The sequence below is a fragment of the Elaeis guineensis genome, chromosome 16 (assembly GCF_000442705.2).
Source record: "Elaeis guineensis isolate ETL-2024a chromosome 16, EG11, whole genome shotgun sequence".
Classification (NCBI taxonomy): domain Eukaryota; kingdom Viridiplantae; phylum Streptophyta; class Magnoliopsida; order Arecales; family Arecaceae; genus Elaeis; species Elaeis guineensis.
In genome coordinates, this window is record NC_026008.2 from 7,878,584 (window position 1) to 7,901,883 (window position 23,300).

The 23,300-nt window shown below is 38.1% G+C and overlaps 1 protein-coding gene across 5 annotated transcripts in view; it reads left to right on the forward strand.

The window, feature by feature from the left end:
- Nucleotides 1-23,300, forward strand: part of LOC105034519 (uncharacterized) — a 115,378-nt gene that overhangs the window by 84,774 nt on the left and 7,304 nt on the right. For 3 of the 5 annotated variants that reach the window (XM_073249778.1, XM_073249777.1, XM_010909718.3), the window contains 2 exons: nucleotides 9,669-9,767; nucleotides 9,865-9,912. In XM_073249778.1, coding sequence (XP_073105879.1) covers nucleotides 9,669-9,767; nucleotides 9,865-9,912 — 147 coding nt within the window. Of the gene's footprint in view, nucleotides 1-4,790; nucleotides 5,041-5,141; nucleotides 5,211-9,668; nucleotides 9,768-9,864; nucleotides 9,913-23,300 lie in introns of those variants that run through there. The other 2 variants (XR_012137382.1, XR_012137383.1) reach the window with 2 other exon arrangements.

The following is a 23,300-nucleotide window of genomic DNA, read 5'->3' on the forward strand; positions in this document are numbered from 1 at the left end:
GCGCCAGACCACCCAAGCGCCTTAAGGGCGCCAGAGCCCCCAAACGCCTTAAGGGCACCTTAAGTCGGAGCTCAAGAATAGTTGAAAAAATGAAAAGAGCAGAGAGAGAGAAGCAGCTTTCTCTTTTGGAAGTTCTCCCTTATTAGTTGTTCCTTACCTAAGGATCCCCTTCATACCTCTTTTATAAGAAGGTGGAGCTATAGGCTGTTAGCCGGAATCTGTGGCTTATTAAGTCTGATTCTTTAGGCTATAGAGCCACATTCTGACAGTTCGTTGGGGAGGAGAATCCACCCACGAATCTTTAGATCAAGGTTGTTAGTCATGGATGTCATCTGCGGGTTTTACCTGTGTGACTAATTGGGTTGGTGGTCTGAAATGGGCAGAGGGTTGAGGTCTTGGGCCTATGTCTAGCATGATTTTGCTGAGTCGCCCCGGATGTGCCCCAAGGAGATGGGTTGTTCCGATCGGCAAGTTATCTTCATAGCACTTGCCCCCCACTTTCGAGTTCGAAGTAGCTTTATGACTTTGGATGAAGGAAGTAGTCGATCTGGCTGTTGGTTGCCAATCCGGTTCCCCTTAGAAAGTATCCATTTCGTTATAGATGGTGTCGCTTGATGGTCCATGCTGTCATTATGAGGGAAAGGAGTCTAGGGGTCGCAGAGTAACACCTTGGAAAGAAGAGGTCCAGAGATCATCCTGAATTTGCCGAGCCCCACCACGTATTAGATATTGATAAGACTTGAAGCATGTTTCGATTGAAAGAGTAATGCCCCATAAGCTAATCAAAATTTATATTTTGATGGGTTATTTTTTTAATCTTCCTGACTCATGTAATTGACATTTTAAAGATTAATAAAAGGCATTTATGTTTCATCATATGTTGCATCTTATATTTGTTAAGATTATAATGAACTCCATAGTTTAGGACAATGATTTTAGGGCTATGATAAGATCATGCCTGTGAGACCTAAAACCCTAAAACCCTAATTTAGAATATTCCCAATTGCTGGATCATTGAGTCGAGGATCACTATTTCTGGTAAGACTAGCACATTCTATATATACTCGATGGAGAGGGTGATTGATCTCACAATCACTTGTGTGAGACACTAATACTTCATTAGAGAATGAATTCACTGAATTGATCCGACTTGAGAACATCTTATAGAGTCTTAATTATCTATCAGAAGATGTTTCTTTTAGTGGGAGTTGTACAAGTAATCCTCTGACCTAAGACTGTCATAAAATCTTATATGCATGAATCCATGTTTTGGTTCATACTCATTCATAACTTAGTCATATACGGGGTGTTCTAGACATGGTGGATTGTGTATGGAGGTTGTAAGTAGGTCAACATGGAATCGATCACTCCTGGTAAGAGGAGATCGCATCCTACTTACTCTAATCAAGTGATGATTCAAGGAGACTTTGATCAAAGCAGAATAAAAATTAGAAAGAGTTTCTAATGTTTCATTAATCGAATCTTATTATAAGATTGAGAGAGATATGAATATGAAATTGGATTTGACAAGATTCCATGTCCATAGTCATATTTGGGATGCAGTATGATCGTAGGATTCAATTGCACGGTAACTTGCCATTGAAGGATATTTTTGATATTTTCATCAAATTTTTATATCTTTTGGATAGACATGATACATTGCTAGATATCAATCTTGTCTTTTAAATTTGATCGAATTAAAAAATTTAATTCGATCACCAATTAGAAAATATTCTAATTGTTGAAATCGGATTAGCTCGATTGGATCTAAATCGGTTAGATTGGATTCTAATCAAATCAGGTCAACTTGCACTTGAACCTACTGCTGGCTAGATATGGAACCCAATGGATCACACACAAAGAGAATTGATCAAGGATCTAATTGGATTAGATTATGTTTGTAGGATGAACATGCTAGTATATGTTACAAACCCTAGCTCTCATGTTCGAATCGGATTCGAAATTGATTCCTGATTGGGCTAATTAAATCCAATTAACTCAAACTTCTTTTGGGTCTGAATTGGGTTGACCCTTGGCTGGTTGAGCCAAGAGGTTTAGCACCAAATATTTGGCTTCCCATGTGCTAGAGAGTCTCTCTTGGCGTGCGAAGATTTCTTCCTAGTGCAAGAAGCTTTGGCGTCCCATGAGATGAGGCATCCCTTCCAAACCCTTATCCATTTGTTTCCACGCCATTTCTCTCTTGGGCATGGAGTTTTGTTCGGCCATGAGATGGCTGGTTGGATGGATAAGTTTTGATCAAGTTAGACTTGATTTTATCCAAACCCTAGCCGTCCACTTCATCCATGCGCCACTTGGACTTAGAGTCCATGTGGTCACGGAGTTTTAAATATCCTACATGCTTCATATGTCTCCATGCAAATCTGATTGGGCGCCTCCCTTCTTGGCCATTGGATGGCCATCAAATGAAATCCCATCCCTTGGATTATGTAGGCGCACATGTTGAAGTTTCACAACTTTTCGAAAAACATCGAGAAATTTTTCTCCGAAGAGTCCTTTTGCGCGAAGTAACTCTAGGTTCAATTTTCCAATGTTTGCCACTTGTCCCAAACCTTTTGATGGGCATGAGAAAGATGGGGAGGCATGAGATAATCTCTGATGGGCGTGAGAAGATATCCAGATGGGTGCGAGATGGCGCGGTAGGCATCCGGTCTCCAACTATAAAAGGGTTGGCGCATCGAGTATTCATTCCATTGAGAAATTCTAGTCTCTTCTTTCTTACACCATTCTCCGTATTGTCTAATTAGTCTCTTCCTTTCCTTGTTAGGACATGTCCAAAAATAGTGAGGACCAGTCTGACTTTTAGGACAAGAGCTTAGGAAGAGAATTAAGGAAGACAAGGAGACAAGAAAGGTAGAGAAAGGAAAGGCTAGGAGGAGAGGAAGGCCAAGGGTTGTGCTGCTCGAAGGAATTGTTTGGGAAAGAATTCATTGGGAGGAACCAGATTAGGAGTGAGAGTCTTAATTCGAGTCCCGTGTGGATCAATGTTGGAGGGGAACATTTGGGCGTCTAGTGGAAACTCTATCGGAATTTTAGATTAAGCGTGACAGGTATTCTTCTATACCTACTATAGTATTATACAATATATGTATATGATTGTTTATCATCAAGGGGTTCTTGGGTTAGGGTTTGATAGTTTGAAATTTCATTATGCAAAATTTTGAAATCCATATTGCTTCCACTGTGCTCATCGAACCCTACAGTGGTATCAGAGCAGACCTTACTTGGTTCCATCATATGCTTATATGCTGATAGTATTGAAATGATGTATGCTATGATTTATGCTATGTCCATAACCATGTTCTGATTATGTATTCATATGATTTGATATGAATTGATGCATATATGATAGAATCATGGATTTAATTTATATGCAGTTGAATTTTAAATGTTCATATTAGAATGTGCATGAGACCGAAAAAGCTCTCATAAAAATTATATTAAGTTGTAGTGATAGCAACTGTGGGTTAACCAATTCTTAATCAATTGATCAATTGGTGTTTAGAAAAGTATTAAAGGTGGTATTTAATTAGGTCCATTTGCTTATCTGGCCAAATTGCTGGTGTTTAAGGAAAGCTACAGGGAGCCTCTCACCTACTTATCTGGCCAATTTGGTGAAGAAGTCTTGAAATTAAAAAATCCTAATGTTGAAAATATACTAGAGGCCTTCCTTCATGCTAGGTCAATTTATGTCAAGCATAGTAGGTTTGTTATGCACCACAAGGCTTGCTATGGGGATAGATATAATATAGTCTTGGTGCATATAAGATGCTTATGGTATTTTTGGGTGTGCTGCTTTCTTGTGCAACCACAAGGGCAGTAATATTCAAATTTGACTGTATGGAAATGAATGGTCTAACTTAACTAAAATATTATAGTTTGTTATGTGATCACAAGGCTATGAATATTTTAGAGGCCGAGATAAAGTTGAGAATTGCATGAGATGTAATTGAAAAAAGTTTCTTACCTTTGAACTCATAAAGATTTGTTGTGCAACCATAAGGTCTCTATGAGGAATTAGGATCTCAACCCTCTAAAAAAGTTATTTAGAATGTCTCATTCATTATAGTAGAAGGCTATGATTTTCGATAAAATAGTGGAAGATACAATTAGACAAAAGATCTTATTTAATTATGTGTCATCATGAGTTATCTGCTTATGTTATGTTCTTTATTTATGTTGACTAAATTCTACATGGCATCTTGATTATCATTGCATGAAATTTTAGATTTCAACAAATTGATCAGTCCCAATTATGTGGACTGGTTAAGGAATTTAAAAATTATGCTCACTCAAGAGAAGATCTCCTATGTCCTCGATGCCCCTGACCTTAAGCTGGTAGGGGAGGATGTTATAGAGGATGAGGTGGCCACATACAAGATGTGGCAGAATGATAGTCTTATTATCAAGTGCATCATACTGGCCTCTATGAGTAATGAGTTATAGAGGCAGCATGAAGGCATGGATACTCAGTCCATACCGCTCAAATCTTAAAGAGCTATATGGTGAAGAGAGTAGAACTGCTAGATATAAGATATTTAATTAGTTATTTCATGCCAGGATGACTGAAGGCTCATCTGTGCAAGATGATGTTTTTATGGTAATTGATTTGATCACTTGATTAGGTCAATTGGGTTTTGTGATGGATGGAGAGTTGAGTCAGGATCTAATCCTGCAATCACTTTCAGAATTGTTCTCTCAGTTTGTTGTGAACTATTACATGAACAAATTGAATACCTCTTTGTCTGAGCTGTTAAATATGCTTAAAACAGCTAGAGCCATATCAAAAAGGATAAGGCTCCACTTCTTCTTATGGATGGGATCTCCAAGAAGAAGATAGGCAAGAAGGATTCAAAGAAAAGGTTGAACCCTAAAGGTGGCATCATGAAGAAGAAGGGGAAGAAAGTCCCCAGACAAGGTATCTATTTTCATTGTGGCAAGGCAGGTCACTAGATAAGGAATTGCAAGACTTTCCTTGCAACTGTAAAGACTGGTGCAGCCGTGCAGGTGTTGCATCAAAAGGTATGTATGAGACACATACTATTTTGTCATTAAGTTCTTCAATATTAAACTCTTGGGTATTGGATACCGCATGTGGCACTCATGTCTGCAAGTCATTACAGGGGTTGCAGAAAATTAGAGTTTTGAAGAAAGGTGACTTCGAGCTCTATGGCACTGGAGGAGAGTCCATCCAGACTGAAATTGTAGGGACATTTATTGAAGTTATCTTCTGAGAAGATCTTAAAGTTAGAGAATTGTTATTATATGCTTAAGATCGTTAGAAACATAATTTCTGTACTGTTATTACAATGAGGATTTGAAATTAATGGAAAGGGCAAGAGTTGCTTTATATCTTTTTCTAATGAGCATTTTTGTAATGGCATTATTGATAATGGTCTTCTAATTCTATCTCTTAATGATAATGTCTTTCATATTGATGAAAATAAAAAGCGAAAGAGAGAAGAGGTTAATAATACATTTCTTTGGCATTGTCGGCTTGGTCATATAAGTGAGATAAGAATTAACAAGTTATACAAAGAACATTTCTTTGTTTCTTATAATTATGAATCATTAGGAACTTGTGAATCTTATCTTATGGAAAAAATCCAAAATCCAATTAGTTTTACATGGGTTCACCAAACAAAACCTAAACCCTAAGCCAATCCCTGGCTTACAATCCAATTCCAAGGCTTTGATGAGCATTTCTCCTAGCTTCAATTTCTAATTGAAGCTAGTTACAATAGAAAGATTAAGAGGAAAATAGTAAGCAACACAAAGCTCTTTTAATGAGCTGATAAAAGATGATGAAGCTTGAGAAATCTCTTTTAAGGAAGCCTTTTCAGATGTAGAGCTTGTCTTCTTGCTAGAAAGGCACTGATGATTTGATGTTTCAAGTGATTGAGAAATGAATGCACACAACTCAATGCTTTTGGCCTTTTCTCTTGGTTTCTTACTTATCCTTTGATTCTCTTGAGTTCTCTATCTTCTTTAATGAGTTTGGTGAGAGTTTAACATCTTTTGGAAGGCCAAAAAGTCGTTTGTGATCGTTGGATCCGAAAGATAGCCATTAGAACCAATTTTGCATAGTTCTGAAAAATCTACAGAACTAGCCATTAGGCTTCAAATCGACTCGAATACCATTCGAGTCTGTTTAGCCTACGATGGGTCCACTTAAGCCAATTTTTCCAAAAGCATGGCCTTTTGTCTTTCTCTGAGAACTTCAACTTAGATAATTCGAGTCAACTCGAGCTTTCTGCGAGTCCGCTCGAATTTTCTGGTGCTGAAAAATTATTTTCTATCCTTTTCCTATGGAGTTGACTTGGATGGGATTTGAGTTGACTCAAGAGCGTACCTTCTTTTCTTTTGTTCTTCCACTCAAGTCCACTTGAATAGAATTTGAGTCGACTCAAATGCGTGTCATCTGAAATTTTCTAAATATTTTTTTGCATGAGTGGCCTTTTTGATTTCAACTTTTGAGAGCCTCTTCCATCTTGATTTCTATGGTCTTACAGCATGTAGGCTTCCAAAAGTTTCTTATTTGAGTTTCATTTCTGTATTTAGTGCCATTCTTTTAATACTTTAGAATTCTTTTGAAACATTAACTTGATAAATTCATTAGTTCTATTATATACTCAAACATTTTATTATCCATCAAAATCAATCCCTGGGGTCGACAACATGGTGGTTGCATGGTGTTGACCGCTACAGCCAATGCCTGTACCTGGGCGGCCAGCATGTTGAACTAGTCCTGATTTACCACCGTAGCCGATTGGGAGGGTTGTGGAGGCATTTCCGGCTATTGACTCGGGCCATGATTTTCGATCGGCCGACCCACTGGCATTGGAGCATCGTGAGGATGTTCTTCGCGATGGCATTGTTGCAGATCTCATACTCTTTGAAAGTGGGCTTGGCTCTTCCTCTAGCACCAATATGTTGCTACAGATTTTCGGCTTGGGTTGGATTGGTGGGTGTTGGATAGCGATTGGCAAGGTGATGGCGATTGGACCTGCAAAACAAGTTTATGGTCGGGGTTCGCTCCCATAGGAACCCTTCGACACTCAAGTCAGAAATTTACAGAATAGATGGGAAAGAGTGCACGAGAGAGATTGCATATCTTGGAGGTCCTCTGGTTACCTCTATTTATAGATTAAGGTGAGAGCCATAAGAGGGAAGTGTTGTACGAGGCCATCCCGACTCCTTCGAATGCATCATTTTGAGATTTTCGATCTAATTTTTCAGAATTTGGCAGTTATGGTTGCCTTATTCAGCCCATGGCTAGCTCCTTGCAGTAATTGCGTGATTTAAAAGGAGTATGTGAGTGTCCCCCGTCAACCTTTTCGAGTATGGCGATCAAAGCAGAGGTTGGCCGAAGCAGAGATTGACGGTTGAAGCATGGTGGTTATTGGAAATAGGGGTTAGTGGCCGACCCTTGGGTTAATCGCGACCAAGGTTTGCTAGTGTCTTCGATTCGGGCACCAGAGATTTTCTACCCATAGCACATGCCACACCGAACCAAGTGGTATGGAGCATAGTGTACAGTACCGATTTGGTTTAGGTATATGGTACGGGTGGGCATATTGAGTATCGATACATCAAGTTGGCCTCCGTATTGGGCATACCGACATAGTAATAGAGTGGCACTGATATAGGGCCTGGTACCGAGATCACGTACCTTGACCCGGATACGAATGATTTGTGGTATGTTCAAGGATTGCCTCTTCCAAATCCATGAAAACATCTCTTTTTCGAAAGACAGCAATGATGAGCATAGATTGGTTGTCATTGATGAATCATAACTAGAGATAATAAGGCAGCTTTCCCTTTCTTGCAACTTGGGAGTGATTTTTTTCTTAAGATCTTGATTGCCCCTTTTTTCCAATGTATATTAGATTTAAGCTTGAAATGACTTGCTTTGATGCTTTTTTTTTTTCCATTTTTTTCGTTGACTCCCAAGATGATGGTGAAGGACTAGCATCTCTTTTATTTGGACTTTTTAAATAATATACAGACCCTATTTCTTTCTCATGTTTCTTCAAATGCATAGTTAATCAAGATACATATACTACATATTATATCTGAATTTGGTGAATATTAAAAAAACATTTTTTTTTAATGTTCTGTTTGAATTATACAATAAAATTTATATGTTTTTGAATGGTTATGAAAGTAATTGACTTATATGGATGAATGGCAAAGCTGCAGCTTAAAACTGCAACAGATGTGGGCTTTAACCTATTGAATCACATATTTCCTTCTTCCTTCCCTTCCCCTGCCACTAGCCTTTCATCTTTTTCATCTCTTCAAATATTTTTTCTGGACCCTAAAGAGAAAGGAAAGAAAAAGCCTATCAACTCTCTCTGGCTCCATTTTTGCAGTCCAATAGCAAGCAATGATGGCAACCCTATGGGCAACTAGATCATATACTCACAACCAAATCTGTTTGCCTTTCTTGTTTGCAATTTCACTCCTATGTTCCTCTTTTCTCTCAATGGACATGTAGAACTCTTTGAATTTGTTTTCAATATTAACTCTGACTCATGGCCCAAACTACAGAGTAAAGGGATTGTTTTATAGACCAATGAGCACTCATCATGTACGCCCTTCACTATAGTAATTATTTCATACCAACTGGCACTTAGATAAAGCAATAGCTTGAATTTTCTTCTTTGAAGGCTATTACAGAAATTTCTGTGGAAATCCATTATACAATGATGATTTGCATCAGTAGCAAGCTTTATTTGAAGATTGAGTCTTCGGTTTTAGAAAGTGAAGATCACAAACTTCAAACACACTTCAAAAGATGTGAAAACATTCTCAACCCTCACCCCCACCCCAACCCCCCCCCCCCCCGCCCCATTCAAAAAAAAAAAAAAGAGATAAAGAAAAGGGCATACCAATGGAGCTGTTATGGGACTGTATGGCTATATATTGGTCCATGCCAATGGTACAGATCAACAGAAACACCGTAGACTAATTTGCAAGGTGTGGGGGTAGGCACCTTCAACTAGAAGTTGACTGTTATGTTATAGTTACAACCTTCAAATTCACCAACCCAAGGAAGGTTTAATCTAAGTTTGGTGATAGATTCTTCAGGAATATGCCATCGAAGGAAAGGGATGTTCTTATAAATGCTCAGATATTTTTTATTTAATTTGCTAGTTGTTGATCTCCTAGAAGTTTATCCCACAAAATAGAAGTATTGCTATATGAATTGTTTCTTTGTTGAATAATTCGATATCACCATGCTGGTTGAAATAGGTTCTACAAAGCCCATCTTCATCGTAAGGTATGAGAAGGTTATGCAGGCAATTTGCACTATTGAGCACAGTAGAGGCTTGAAATATTATTTGGAACAGTTTCAACCATTTGTTATTGGCTTTTCTCATGAAATGAGAAACACCATCACAAGGACTACGATGGTATTGTGCATTTCACATATTGGCTTTAGGATTAATCTCACACTGCATATATTTTGTTTTTTTTTTGCCTTAATATAGTGTTATTATGTCATATACAGGAAAGAAAGATAATGCTTGATGAAAATTTTCCCGTCCTTTTTACATTTCATTATGAGAAATTTGACCTTAAATCTCTTGATCTCATGAAAATAGGAATCATCAACTAAAATTCTTTGTTTCTGACATTTTCAGGAAGGACAAACATCAGGGCTTGCATGGTTGCAGGCACGCCTCCTGTTGCTGTACCTTAGGTTAAGAGCTGGAAGCATTCTCAAGAAGTGTTATCCAACTGTATATGAACCTAAAAAGTTCCCTCCTTTAACGTCTTTATTACACATCTTGACCCCATTGACTGGTAGGTGTTGTGTTTTCTCATTGCTTTGTGCAGAATGCAGAGAGGGCTGATGATGGGCTCATTGGTGATATACTTAGAGCTGTATCCTCAATATTACTTTTGGCAGACAAGTATTATCTCCAAATTAATAACCAAAGGGCTATCTGCTGCATTGTTGGAATACAATCTGATACTTTGCCAATTGTATTTCATAACTTTGTCTATTTGCAAGGAATCAGGTAATGAATGCGGCTTATAGGTGCCTGATCCTTAATTTATGGGACCATTGTTTCAACTTAAAATTTAATTGTAGATGTAGCCATTAACTATTATTTTAATGGGGTAGACTTTCATTAGTAAGCCCTTGATAATTCTTCTTAAAATGATTTTATATATTCTGTAATTAAAAATTACTATATTCTGTAATTAAGATTGCAAGTGATGGCCCGTGCTTGTTTGTGCTAGTGAGCAACTATGCCATGTTGATGTTGTTACCTGGCATGAGTTGGCACAACAGCCATTGATTCTTCTTTTATAATATTTTTAATTAACCAAATGAAAATACACTACTGAAGGTTTTATTAGTATTGCAATGATACACCTTGAGGTTTGAAATACAGTTTTGTATTGTTTGTACCAAGGTTCGACAAACTGGTACCCAAGGTCGTGCTAGCTGACAATTAGTTTGGTATGGTACAGGTTTGTGCGGTACCATGGTAGGGCATAACAAAAGGGAGGGGGAGAGGGAGAAGTAGAGGAAGGAAGAAAGAAAAGGGGAGGGAGGGGGAGAGAGAGGGATGGAGGGAGTGTGCGAGAGGGAGAGAGGCAATGGGCCTTATTGGGCACCAAGGCTAATCCCCATCTTAGTGGTGAACGTGAAGGTGGAGGGGTGGGTGGAGGTGGTGTGGAAGGCGAGGTGGGCGAGGGAAGGTTGGAGGGGGCGATAGCATGGTAGGAGATGAAGGGGTCATAGAGATGAAGGGGGAGCATTTGCTAGGAAAACAGAGGGAGAGGGAGAGAGAAGACCTTGGAGTGCATTGGAGCAGGTGGGGGGAGAGGAGGGAATCGGGGAGGGGTGCTTAGGAGGCTTTAAAGGAGTTGAATTGACCAATTGCTTGAGCCATTCCGATTCTTGACCTATTTCATTTGGTGCGGCCTGAACCACCTGGTTCGGGTCTGTTAAGCCTTGGTCTATGCCAATAGATACACACTATACCCAACCCTTTGGCAATACAAAAGGGCATCACTTTGGCAAATATTGCCTTAATTGCTAGAACCGGCCTAGATCAAAGCGGTTGAGGGCAATTAAAGGTTGATACACATCTAGCTAGTCTTGAACCAAGCATATTACCTTGTATTACTTGGGATGGCTAAAACAACGTTTTTGCAATTAAACGTTGGAATGAAGTTGGGAGAAGAAAACACTACATAGGGAGATTTGGCTTGTAGGACCTAAGCTCAGTGTTTGATTTTGGGTTTTCGGAAATTATTCAGAGTAGGTTTATATTATGTCCTCTTTTTTCCTTTATTTCAAAAATCCAAGTGGAATCTTATTTCCAGATAATCACATGGAAATTGTTGAATAAGGATTCAGTATCACTTGGTCGTCAGATTCATGAAGAGGGCATGACTCTATGATCAAAATCAATGATATTTAAGGTTGTGTTGAACCCCATAACTTCCACAAAAATTGTGTAAATCTGAAAATAATCCAAAAATGGCTGATCAAGGGTATGCATACCGCTCTTTATGCATATCTATCCATACCATTTGTCAGCACAATCCTCGATATGATGCATCTTGTACCACCCCAAGTGGGCATGCTCCTGTACCTTAGTATTCCAACTCTTGGTTTAAAATTCTAGATATGACTAAACCTATGATGCCATATATTATGAGGTCATGATGATATTGTAGCAAAAATAAGGGAAACATAAATTGTTCGCTGAACTAGTATCAAAGGGTGTAGCAGTCAACAACTGGTTCGGTATGGTATGGTTCTATACCGTGCTATTCTAGAGCATACCAAAACAAGAGTACCAAAGAGGGAGGGGCAGAGGGAGAAGAAGAGGTTAAGAGAGGATGAGAGAGGGAGGGAGGCTTGTATCTAGAGAAGGGGATAGAGAGAGTGACTTACCTAGGTTGCATTGCGTTGTTGTCAATTGGCTGGGGATGTTCTTGTTTAGGGTTCTGAATGGCGAAGGGGGCGAAAGAAATTGGTTGCGACCTTAGTAGAGGATCGCAATCGCATTCCTTTGTTTCAAATCCTTTTTTATTTTTAAAATTTTAAATTGAAGTTGGCAGATGGTTTGTCGACTTCAATTCAATTTTTTTTAAAAAAAATATTTTGAAATAGAGGATCATGGTATTCCATACCGGTCTAAATCGGTCGGTACTGTTAGAAAGCGGTGGTTTCGTACGTGTAGTTTAAAAATTTTGATAAATCAGAATTTATATAATGAAAATAAAATAAATCAAAACTCTTTTAATTTAAATCACGTACTAGATCGGATCTGAAAACCATGCTTAGGATCTTGATACGAACATATCACCATGAATCCGAAATCTAAAATCAAAATAGAAGGTTAGTAAAGTAAATCCGAAGATTTGATCTCCATACCTTCGAATCCTGCAGATACCCAAGGTTTGAGTTGTAGCTGCGCAAGCATCCGACCTCTGTTGGTATCCACACGAAGATGTCTAATTGAAGCATTGAGATCACCGATGTGCTAGCACCTTGCAAGTCTCGCTCCACAGCTTTGGATCTTGCCCCATTACTATTAGAAACAATTGAACAGGGCCTTATACAAACCCTTTATGCTGAATCGTAGGGATTCTTCAAAATCACCAAGAAAAATCAAGAACCCTTCTTGATTTTCTTTGTCTCTCTAAAGTCTCTCTTAGATCTCTATCTGGAGGTGGAAGTAGACAATGGGAACAAGGAGGAAGAAGATGTTGAGGAGAAAACAAGGGGCGGCAGGAAGTTACACTAACTTCCCTAGTGCACGCACACAAATCCCGTCCGCTCTTCACGCCCACTTTTATTTTTTTCATGCAAAATTCCTGATGTTCCATGCCAAAATCAGATAAGAATTAGTTAGGCTTTATCCCTATCTAAATAGGTGTCCTAACTAATCAAGAAACATCAAGAAACAAGGTAACTACCTCTTCCCAAACATCCCATGTGCGCATGCGAAAAAACCAACGAGAAAAATCTCCGCCCCATCCTCTTTTTGGTTGACCAAATGGAGAGAGAAGCTTAGGGATCCTGAGCTCAAAGGGTTAGGTTCAATCTGGTTCAAACTGGATCTAAATCGAGTTCAAATCGAGCCCGAATCGAATCGAATCGAATTCGAAAGGCTGTCAAATCTGATCTAATTAGGATTGAAATCCAAATCTGATTTGGATAATTGAATCCAATTAGCATTAAATTAAATCAAGTCTAATTAAATTAAATCACATTTAAATTAATTAGGACTTGATCCATAATTTAATTGGTCTCAATAGATTACAACATTTACAATTAAGTTTCTGTGCTAACAATTAGTAGTTACTAAATCTGTAACACTTACAAGTTAGTAGTTTCCAAAATTCAAACCATCAATTCAATTGATAATTCGAATGTGATCCAAGCCGTTGATCAGGTCATGCTCCTTTTGTGTGTGATCCCTCAGATTCTATTCTATCTGGTAGTGAGACATACCGTGATCTCCATCACAGTATCATCGAAGCTCCTTTCGATGGGTTAGAATGATTCTAACTCATTCCAACAATGATCGTTGATCCGAAAACGATCCTAGGAAGTTCTCACGATCCACCAGTAACGTCTAGTAGCATGCAGTGGCAACTCAGTAGAATAGAAGAATGAATCTTTAGGTACAGTTATCGTGTGATACAGTCCCTCTATTGTGAGTTCTGACTAGATGGAGGTCATGAAGAACTCGTCAAATTCTATCATCAGTCATATGCTAGATTGGTTCGACTCAAGTTCATTTGTAAATCCTATGAAAACTCTTGTCCAGAATTCACACTTGCTCTGGTCAGAGACTTTAAACTCAATCTTGTGAATCGCATAAGACTACTTTTCTATCAAGATCGATAGATTCTATCTAGTTACATTCTACTCTAAACAACGAACCTGAACCCTATAATAGCCAGCATATACAGCAAGGATCCGAATGGCTAGGGACCAAAGGAACGTGCAGTCAAACTAAGTAGCTTCGCTGTAAATAGCCAACACACCACAGGTCAAAGGACAGTCACACCACTACAGCATCGAGAAAACTGCTGACCAATGAGTAGACATCCAAGTGGTTTCTTGTGTTGATCACGCTCAGTGCAAGTTGTTCTCTAACAACTAGCACTCTCACCCGAGTGTCTCTACACCACAGACTCGAGACTCATCTGTCCAGAAGGAAGGTGATCCGTGTATCAATCTAAATGGATTGATCACTATCCTCCGTGACGATCATATGATCGGGAGCATTTAAAAATTAACCACTAATGATGTATGTTTCAAATTCTCAACATCTTGAGAATATACAAAATTATCTTTGTTAATTTCTAGGATAAATCATGGACACATACAACATGATTGGTAATAAAAAATTATCCGACAAGTACAAAAATATGTCCTAGAAAAATATATGCGTCAGTCAAGATTAGCTTTTAGGACATATATCTAACAAACTTCCACTTGCACTAAAGCCAATTTGCCATGTACCTGAGTCTTATCTTCTGAAGACAGGCTTCGATCTTTAGCTGGCTAAGTAAGTTGGGCCTATCACATTCTATGTGGAGTTTACTCTCTGTATCTCTATATATTTCTACTCGAGATAATCATGTATATCTCTACTCTGTGTTTGGACTTTCGGTGAGACCTTAGTTCCTTAGTGAGGGTTGTGGGCCATTATCTTTGCAGTACAGTGTCATGACATCCAATGGCATGACATCCAGTTCCGCAACTATCATAAGAACCAAAATGCATCCTACACATCTACAACATACTCAGTTTTCTGGTCGGTTGCTTGGAACCCTTCTAACATATCGAACCAACATAGTTCAAGAATACATATTGATGTAGATGCTCTATCATCAGCATCAGTGTATCCTCTTAGTCTCTTACTCTTAGCTCTAACCCTTTTTCCAAAATCAGGAATAATCCTTTAGTTCTTCTCAAATACTTAGTGATGTTTTCACAATAATCCAATGCTCCCAGCCTGGATTCGATAAATATCTGCTCGTTCTCTCATAGCATGATATACCAAGTTGAGTACATAGCATGGCATACACTTATGCCCAAGAGGATAGCAAACCCTTCTGGAAGGTTTCTATACGGAACCCTTTCAGCACCTCTTTTATGTATTTATCTGTGAAAATTTAAACATCCTTTTAGATCTATCTCTATAGACCTTTATTCCCAGAATACAGGATGCTTGCACTAGGTCTTTGATGAGAAAATTCTATATGCAACCACATCTTAATCGATGTTAGCATGGGACACTCCCACTGACCTTCATGCAAACATATGATTCCTCATTTTTGATGAAATCAAATAATTTGATCACATCATCGAAATGATTATTCTAACTCCGAGATACTTACATAAATCAATAAATGGATCCTTACAATATGATCTCTATCATTAGAAGTGTAATCTAAAAGCGCTCTATATAGATATCTTCCCAAGATATCCATTTAGGAGGGTTATATACACATCCATCTCTCAGGGTCGATGTCCAACATCGTCTTATTGTAGGTTTTGGGATCATTTCTATTTTCTCAATCTCCCATGAGAAATATTTTCTCTGAATCCTCTGTAAAAATAGCAAGTACCTTTCAGAAGGATGGGACATCCTACTAGATCTACGAAGTGGAGGTACTACAAGAATTGGCTCATCATGAATAGGTTCTACAGATCCTATGGCTCATTGCTCTTCAGAGACTCTTCGAGTTTGTCCTCCCACTGTTTCCAAGAAAACAACATGATTGCCCACAATCACATTGTGAACCATTAGGAAGAAAAAGTATATCCCAAACTGTTTATGATGCCCATGAAACGAGCTCTCATAGACCTATCCTCTAACTTGTATGCCATGCCATATCTCATGCAGTGTGATAGAACCAACTTTAGAGGGAACCTAATTTAAATTTCAAAAATTAAAGTTTGTCCCTAAAGAAACAAAAGTTAAATCAGTGATGTTCATGATGGTCCGGACCATATCTTATATAGGCCATTTCTCACAGATGCCCCGTTGAGCTGAGGTGTACAAGGATTCCATCATAAAATTATGTCATTTTCTTGAGATAACCGTGAAATTTCTTATTTGGTATTGCATTCTCGATCGGATCAAAGTACCTTAAGATTTTTTTTGGTTTACTTGTTTACTTCACATTTGATTTCTTTGAACCTTTCAAAGGTAATGAAGTGAGATAACTTTATTTGGCTCATCAAATGGGCTGTACACATCAAATGTGTATTAGAACAAGTATCTCAGCATTCTTATCCCTTTGTCCCATATTAGCCGCTTGGTCATTAATCCTCAAAGAGATGATTCACAGACTAGATATGACTCAACAGTCAACGAGCCCTAAGGCCCATTTTTTCTCCAGTCAGTAAATCACTTCTCCAATATGACTTAGCCTAAGGAACCACCTATATACTTCAGGTTTATTTGATTTTTGGATCTCTTAAATCCAATGGTATTCACTGTTTGCTCAAATATGTTCATAGATGCCTCGCCCTCAAAGAGATGATTCACAGACTAGATATGACTCAATAGTCAACGAGCCCTAAGGCTCATTTTTTCTCTAGTCAGTAAATCACTTCTCCAATATGACTTAGCCTAAGGAACCACCTATATACTTCAGGTTTATTTGATTTTTGGATCTCTTAGATCCAATGGTATTCATTGTTTGCTCAAATATGTTCACAGATGCCTCGCCATGCAAATGATAGAGACTGTCTCTAAGAACTAAATCCAAAACGGTAGTCGCAGAGGTTAAGTGCCTATGGCTAAAGTCAACTCTTGCACCATTGCTGACTCAAAAGAGTACCTTACCTTCCTTCAGCACTCTTCCTTAGACCCTATACAGAAGTGCGTAATATGTACTAGAGTCTAATACTCAGCTGGGAGAAGAGAAAATTGTAAGATTAGTTTTGAGCAATTTCGACATACCTTTCAAAAGATGTCCATGTTTCTTCAGGTTTTCTAGACATGTACCTCTGAACTTTTCAAGGTCCCTTAGTTACCAACATATTGGTCAATTCAGTTAAGGTGCTATAATATTTCTTTATATAATAGTTTCACAAACTACCCATATGAATCAGGGATTGCAGGATCAAATCTATTAGCAATTCCTTGTGCATGGTCATGTCAAGCTTCTTAAACTCAATGTCCTTAATCATTGTCAAACAGTGATCATGGACAAATTGCCCATCACACATCTCATGCGCTATGTGACTCTGATCAACTCACAACTATTGCAGATGAGTTAGCATGTCATTGGCAGTCTACATGTCCTTATGCACACATTGGAGCTCATCAAGCATGGACTCCAGTTTATAGCACTTAACCTAATTGTCATTGTCCAGCCATTTGTTAAGTATAGCTTGTTGACTATGGTTTGGATAAGCTAATGACATTGGGATAACCTGGTCAAGAACATGGCTTAATATTCCAAAATTTAAGAATGATTCTTAGGTTTCTAAGCCAGAATATATAATTGGTTTCAGCTAAGTGGTTGATATCTAAGATTCGAGCTAAATGGTTGGAAGCTGACACTATAAATAGCAAAGAGTAAGATTTAATTAGATGATTGTACTTGTAAATGTTTGTTCTAGGGATTTTAAAAACAAATAGAGGCTCTCACTAATTTTTTGAGTCTCTCACATTCGGATGGAGAAATGGAAACCCTAATATGATAATTGGGCTTCTAGTGGGTGCTGCGGTTCTACCGATGTACGGTACCTCATCCAATAGTTATTGATGAAACGTACACCAATGCGTGGATAACTTTGTTCAGATGTTTCTCTAAGCATGTTGCAGCGACTTGATCTCTAAGTCATGTGGGCTCATCTAACAGTTATTGACCATACTCCTTAGGTAAGCCCGACCTATCATTCACCAGCGGACGCAAAGCCGTCGTTGGGCCCCTCACCTAACAATTATTGGGCCCAACCCCATCTTTACCCCAGGGCATCTAATGCCAATAGAGTGGTGGTGCTTTTCTGATGCAATCGAACCACTGTCATCAGTCAAGAATGATCAACGTCAGAAAAAGGCACCCGCATCTCTACAATGATGGAAGATCGGTAGACTTAATATTTAGTAAGGAGATTTAGGTTCAGGTCTCTTCTAATAGTCACATACATCTGATGTAGATGACTAATTTGGTTTAGATCAGCACATCTCATGTTTGACCAACCTAATCAGCATGGGCGAATGCAAATGACCAAGCAACCTTGTTCAATTCTTAATTGACCAAATTGGCCAGATAAGTGAGATTAGTAGGAGGGTCGGTTGATGCTTGCCTTAGACACAATTGAAATGGTCAGGTAAGCATGCTCTCAACTAAAAACCATCGATCGAGCTGTCAAACTTAAGACACCAATTGGTCTATTAGAATCTAATAGGTCAGCCTAGTTACTCAGGTTCGGACCACTCAGCCAAATTCGGTTTTGATTTAATTAATTCACATTATATGTGAATCAATTTGACCAACTACAACTAAACTCAATTTTGAGCCCCTTTGACCTAATTCCAACCAATTTTTGATTAAGTTCGATCAATTGCTCAAAATCAAAAAAGGTTCTAGTCTTATCTAATCAATGATCTTAGTTGTAGTTTAGTCTTTAGATCTAATTTGTTCAACTCATACCCCAAGTTCATGTTTTATGCATTGAAATTTTGGATCTTAAATTCATAATTTTAGATCTTTTAATTTCAATTCTTAATTCTCAGTTAAGTGCATTATGAACATGGGTTTTGAGTTCAGATGTCAAAATAATTTTTAATCTAAACTAATTTAGATTGTGTCTCATACAATTTGGTTGTCTGCAGAATTGAGTCGACTTGCCTTGGAACTTGAGTCGACTCGTCACAGTGAGTTAGCTCAACATTGAGACTGTATCGGCTCACCTGTTACAAACCGAAACTTGTAGACCACGGCCCACAAAATTGAGTCGGCTCGTCCGCAAACAAGCCGACCTGCTAGAATCTCGAGTCGACTCCAACAAAAACAAGTCAACTCGCCAAGCACTTGAGTCGACCCGAACAAGAATCGAGTCGACTCCATAGGTATGCTAGCCACAATTTCAGAGTTTCATGCAAACAGAACCTAGAGTTTTGGATCTAGGGTTTTGCAAAAATTAAGTTTCAGATCATGTGTCAAAAACTGTATATCAAATATATTATTTTTGATTTAAAATGCATGTCTTAATACAGGCATAAATAGATCTAAATCTAAAATATATATTACATATAATTTTTCATTTACTGTTCATCTTCATAGAAAACATCACAAGCGGCACTCCTACACGTCATAAGAGAACTCATCGAATGGGCAAGAAAGGGACTTTAATCCCTTCTTCCTTTTATGACTGGATGGCTATGGTGATTATCCCAATCCGAATACTAAGCTACTAAGAGATCTAATCTAACATATCACATATGTAGAGACTAAATTTCAGATCTAATTATCTTTCACATATCATACATATGAATTATAATTCAGATCTATGCATGCAATCATATATCGCATATATGAAATAATTTCAGCAACCATACTAGATCCAAATTAAATCCTAATTAACGTATTCAGATTTGAAACTAATTTCAGATCTGAACCACTCATGATTTATTTCAGATCTAAAACAATTTCAGATCCGAAATAATCTTGTAATCATATTACATGCATATCAGATCTAAAATTAAAATAATTTGAAAATAATTTTTAAAAATTGGTTCGCATCGTACTAGTCTAGCTTTATATTAGTCCGATGCAAACCTAAATTATTTTAATTTTAGATCTAAACTAATCATGACATATCAGATATATCAATTTTCAGATCTAAACTTTTGGATTTTTTTGTTTCGAAAATAATTTTTAAAATCTATCTATGTAGGGCTAGGACAACCCTTTCAGTATAGAGGGTTAACCCTCTACCAGGACAACCTTATCTTAGCCCCAGATTAAAATTAACTAATCCTAACTTTCAGATTTAAATCAGAAATCAGATCTGAGTGGTTTCGTGTTTGTATTAGAACCTCGCTCAGATACCACTGTTAGAAAGTGGTGGTTTCGTATGTGTAGTTTAAAAATTTTGATAAATCAGAATTTATGCAACAAAAATAAAAAAAATTAAAACTCTTTTAATTTAAATCACATACCAGATCGGATCTGAAAACCATATTTAGGATCGTGATACGAACATGTCACCATGAATCTGAAATCTAAAATCAAAACAGAAGGTTAGTAAAGTAAATCGAAAATCTGATCTCCATACCTTCGGATCCTGCGGATGTCCAGGATTCGAGTCGTAGTTGCACAAGCGTCTGGCCTCTGCTGGTATCCATACGGAGATGCCTGATTGGAGCATTGAGACCATCGGTGTGCTAGCACCTTGCAGGTCTCACTTAGTTTTGGATTTTGTTCCATTGCTATTAGAAATAATTGAACAGGTCCTTGCATAAATCTTTTGTGCTGAATCGTAGGGATTCTTCTAGATCACTAAGAAAAATCAAGAAACCTTCTTGATTTTCTTTCTCTTTCTAAAGCCTCTCTCTCAGATCTCTATCTGGAGGTGGAAGTAGGCAAGGGAACAAGAAGGAAGAAGGCGTTGAGGAAGAGAAAACAAGGGGCGGCAGGAAGTTACACTAACTTCCCTAGCGCACGCACACAAATCCCGTCTGCTCTTCACGCCCACTTTTATTATTTTCATACAAAATTCCTGATGTTCCATGCCAAAATCAAATAAGAATTAGTTAGGCTTTATCCCTATCTAAATAAGTGGCCTAATTAATCAAGAAACATCAAGAAACTAGGTAACTACCTCCCAAACATCCCACGCGCATGCGAAAAAACCAACGAGAAAAGTCACCGTCCCATCCTCTTTTTGGTTGGCCAAATGGAGAGAGAAGCTCAGGAAACCTGGGCTCAAAGGGTTAGGTTCAATCTGGTTCAAACTGGATCCAAATCGAGCTCGAATCGAATTCGAAAGATTATCAAACTTGATCCAATCAGGATCGAAATCCAAATCTGATTTGGATAATTGAATGCAATTAGCATTAAATTAAATCAAGCCCAATTAAATTAAATCAAATTTAAATTAATTAGGATTTGATCCATAATTTATCGGTCCCAATTAAATTACAACATTTGCAATTAAGTTCCTGTGCTAACAATTAGTAGTTACTAAATTTGTAATAATTACAAGTTAGTAATTTTCAAAATTCAAACCATCAATCCAATTGGTAATTCGAATATGATCCAAGCCGTTGATCAGGTCATGCTTCTTTTGTGTGTGACCCCTCAGATTTTATTCTGTCTGATAGTGAGACATACCGTGATCTCCATCACAGTATCATCGAAACTCCTTTCGATGGATTGGAATGATTCCAACTCCAACAATGATCGTTGATCCAAAAATGATCCTAGAGAGTTCTCATGATCCATCAATGACATCTAGCAGCATGTAGTGGCAACCCAGCAGAATAAAAAAATAAACCTCTAGGTGCAGTTATCGTGTGATAGTCTCTCTATCGTGAGTCCCGACTAGGTGGGGGTGATGGAGAACTCGTCAAATTCCATCATCAGTCATACGCTAAATTGGCTCGAGTCGAGTTCATCTGTGAATTTTGTGAAATTTTTTTTTCAACTTTCACATTTGTTTTGGTTAGAGACTTTCTGAACTCGGTCTCGTGAATTGCATAGGACTACTATTTTTCTATCAAGATCGATAGATTCCATTTAGGTGCATCCTATTCCAAACAGCGAATTTGAACCTATAATATCCAACATACACAGTAAGGATCCGAATGGCTAGGGACCAAGGGAATGTGCAGTCAAACTAAGTAGCCTCACTGCAAATAGTCAATACCCTACAGGTCAAAGGACCAGTTACACCACTGCAGCATCAAGAAAATCACTAACGAGTGAATAGACATCCAAGTGGTTTCTCGTGTTGGTCACGCTCAGTACAAGTTGTTCTCTAACAACCACCTGCACCCTTATCCAAGTGTTCCTACACTGCAAACTCGAGACTCATCTGCCCAGAAGGAAGGTGATCCATGTACCGATCTAAATGGATGGATCATTGTCTTTCGTCACGATCCTATGATCTGGAGCATTTAGAAATTAACCACTAATGATGTATGTCTCAAATTCTTAACACCTTGAGAATATACAAAATCATCTTTGTTAATTTCTAAGACGAATCATGGATACATACATGATTGGTAATAAAAAATTATCTGATAAATACAAAAATAGATTCTAGAGAAAGGTATGCATCAGTCAAGATTGGCTTCTAGGGCATACATCTAATAGGTACACCCCGTATCGTACCATAAAGGTGGGAAATCGATTCGATTCAGGTCGATTTTTTGAAAAATAGCCTGAACCGGATCGAATCGGTTGGTTCGGTATGGTATCGGCCCGAACTGCCCAATACATGGTTGTTTGATCTGGTATGATGTGGTACGATACCGGTTTGGTTTGATTTTCTTTCTTTTTTTTTGATTGTTGGGTGGGATTTTTTTTGAATTTTTATTATCGGTACGGTATGGTACCGATTAGAAATCAGTGTAGGCCTCGGTAACGGTTCCTGGAACCATAATTGGTCTATAGAGAACAATACCATTGTTGGTCCTCTTTCTCTTCCACCCTCTCTCTTTCTTTCCCCTTCTCAGCAACAAAAGAGGGCAATTGGCCTTTTCTATATGCTGAACCGAATTGGATGATTGTAGTGTGCCTTTTCAATAATCTGTTTGTAGAGCTATTTCATCTATGCCCACTTCCAATCATTCATCATTACTGTCTTTTGTAGAGTTGAGTAGAACCAAAATGAGATTATGCAATGGCAATCCTTTAATTGGCCAATGAAAATATATTTGAAGAATCCAGGAATATGAAAGATAAAACAGAAAACATCCATTTATGGGTCGACAGTTTGTTGGCAAGGACGGAGCAACCATCCAATAGGATATAGACTTGAAGTGGCAATAGCCAGGACATGTTATGAGAAAAAGGGCAGAACCTCAAGCATGTAGGGCTTAGAGTTGCTTGAGATATGCATAGTAGGATTGCTTGTCATAATAATGATTGCACATATGAGGGCTTCAACTAAGCTAGTAACATCTTGAGAGTTTTAAAGTGGGTAGTGGTGATGACAGAAGCATTGAATAATTGTTGTTGCTTCTCGGCATCGTAGTAAGTGGTATCTAATTAGAAGGCCGAACTCTGACAATAACCATGAAAGATCATGTCAG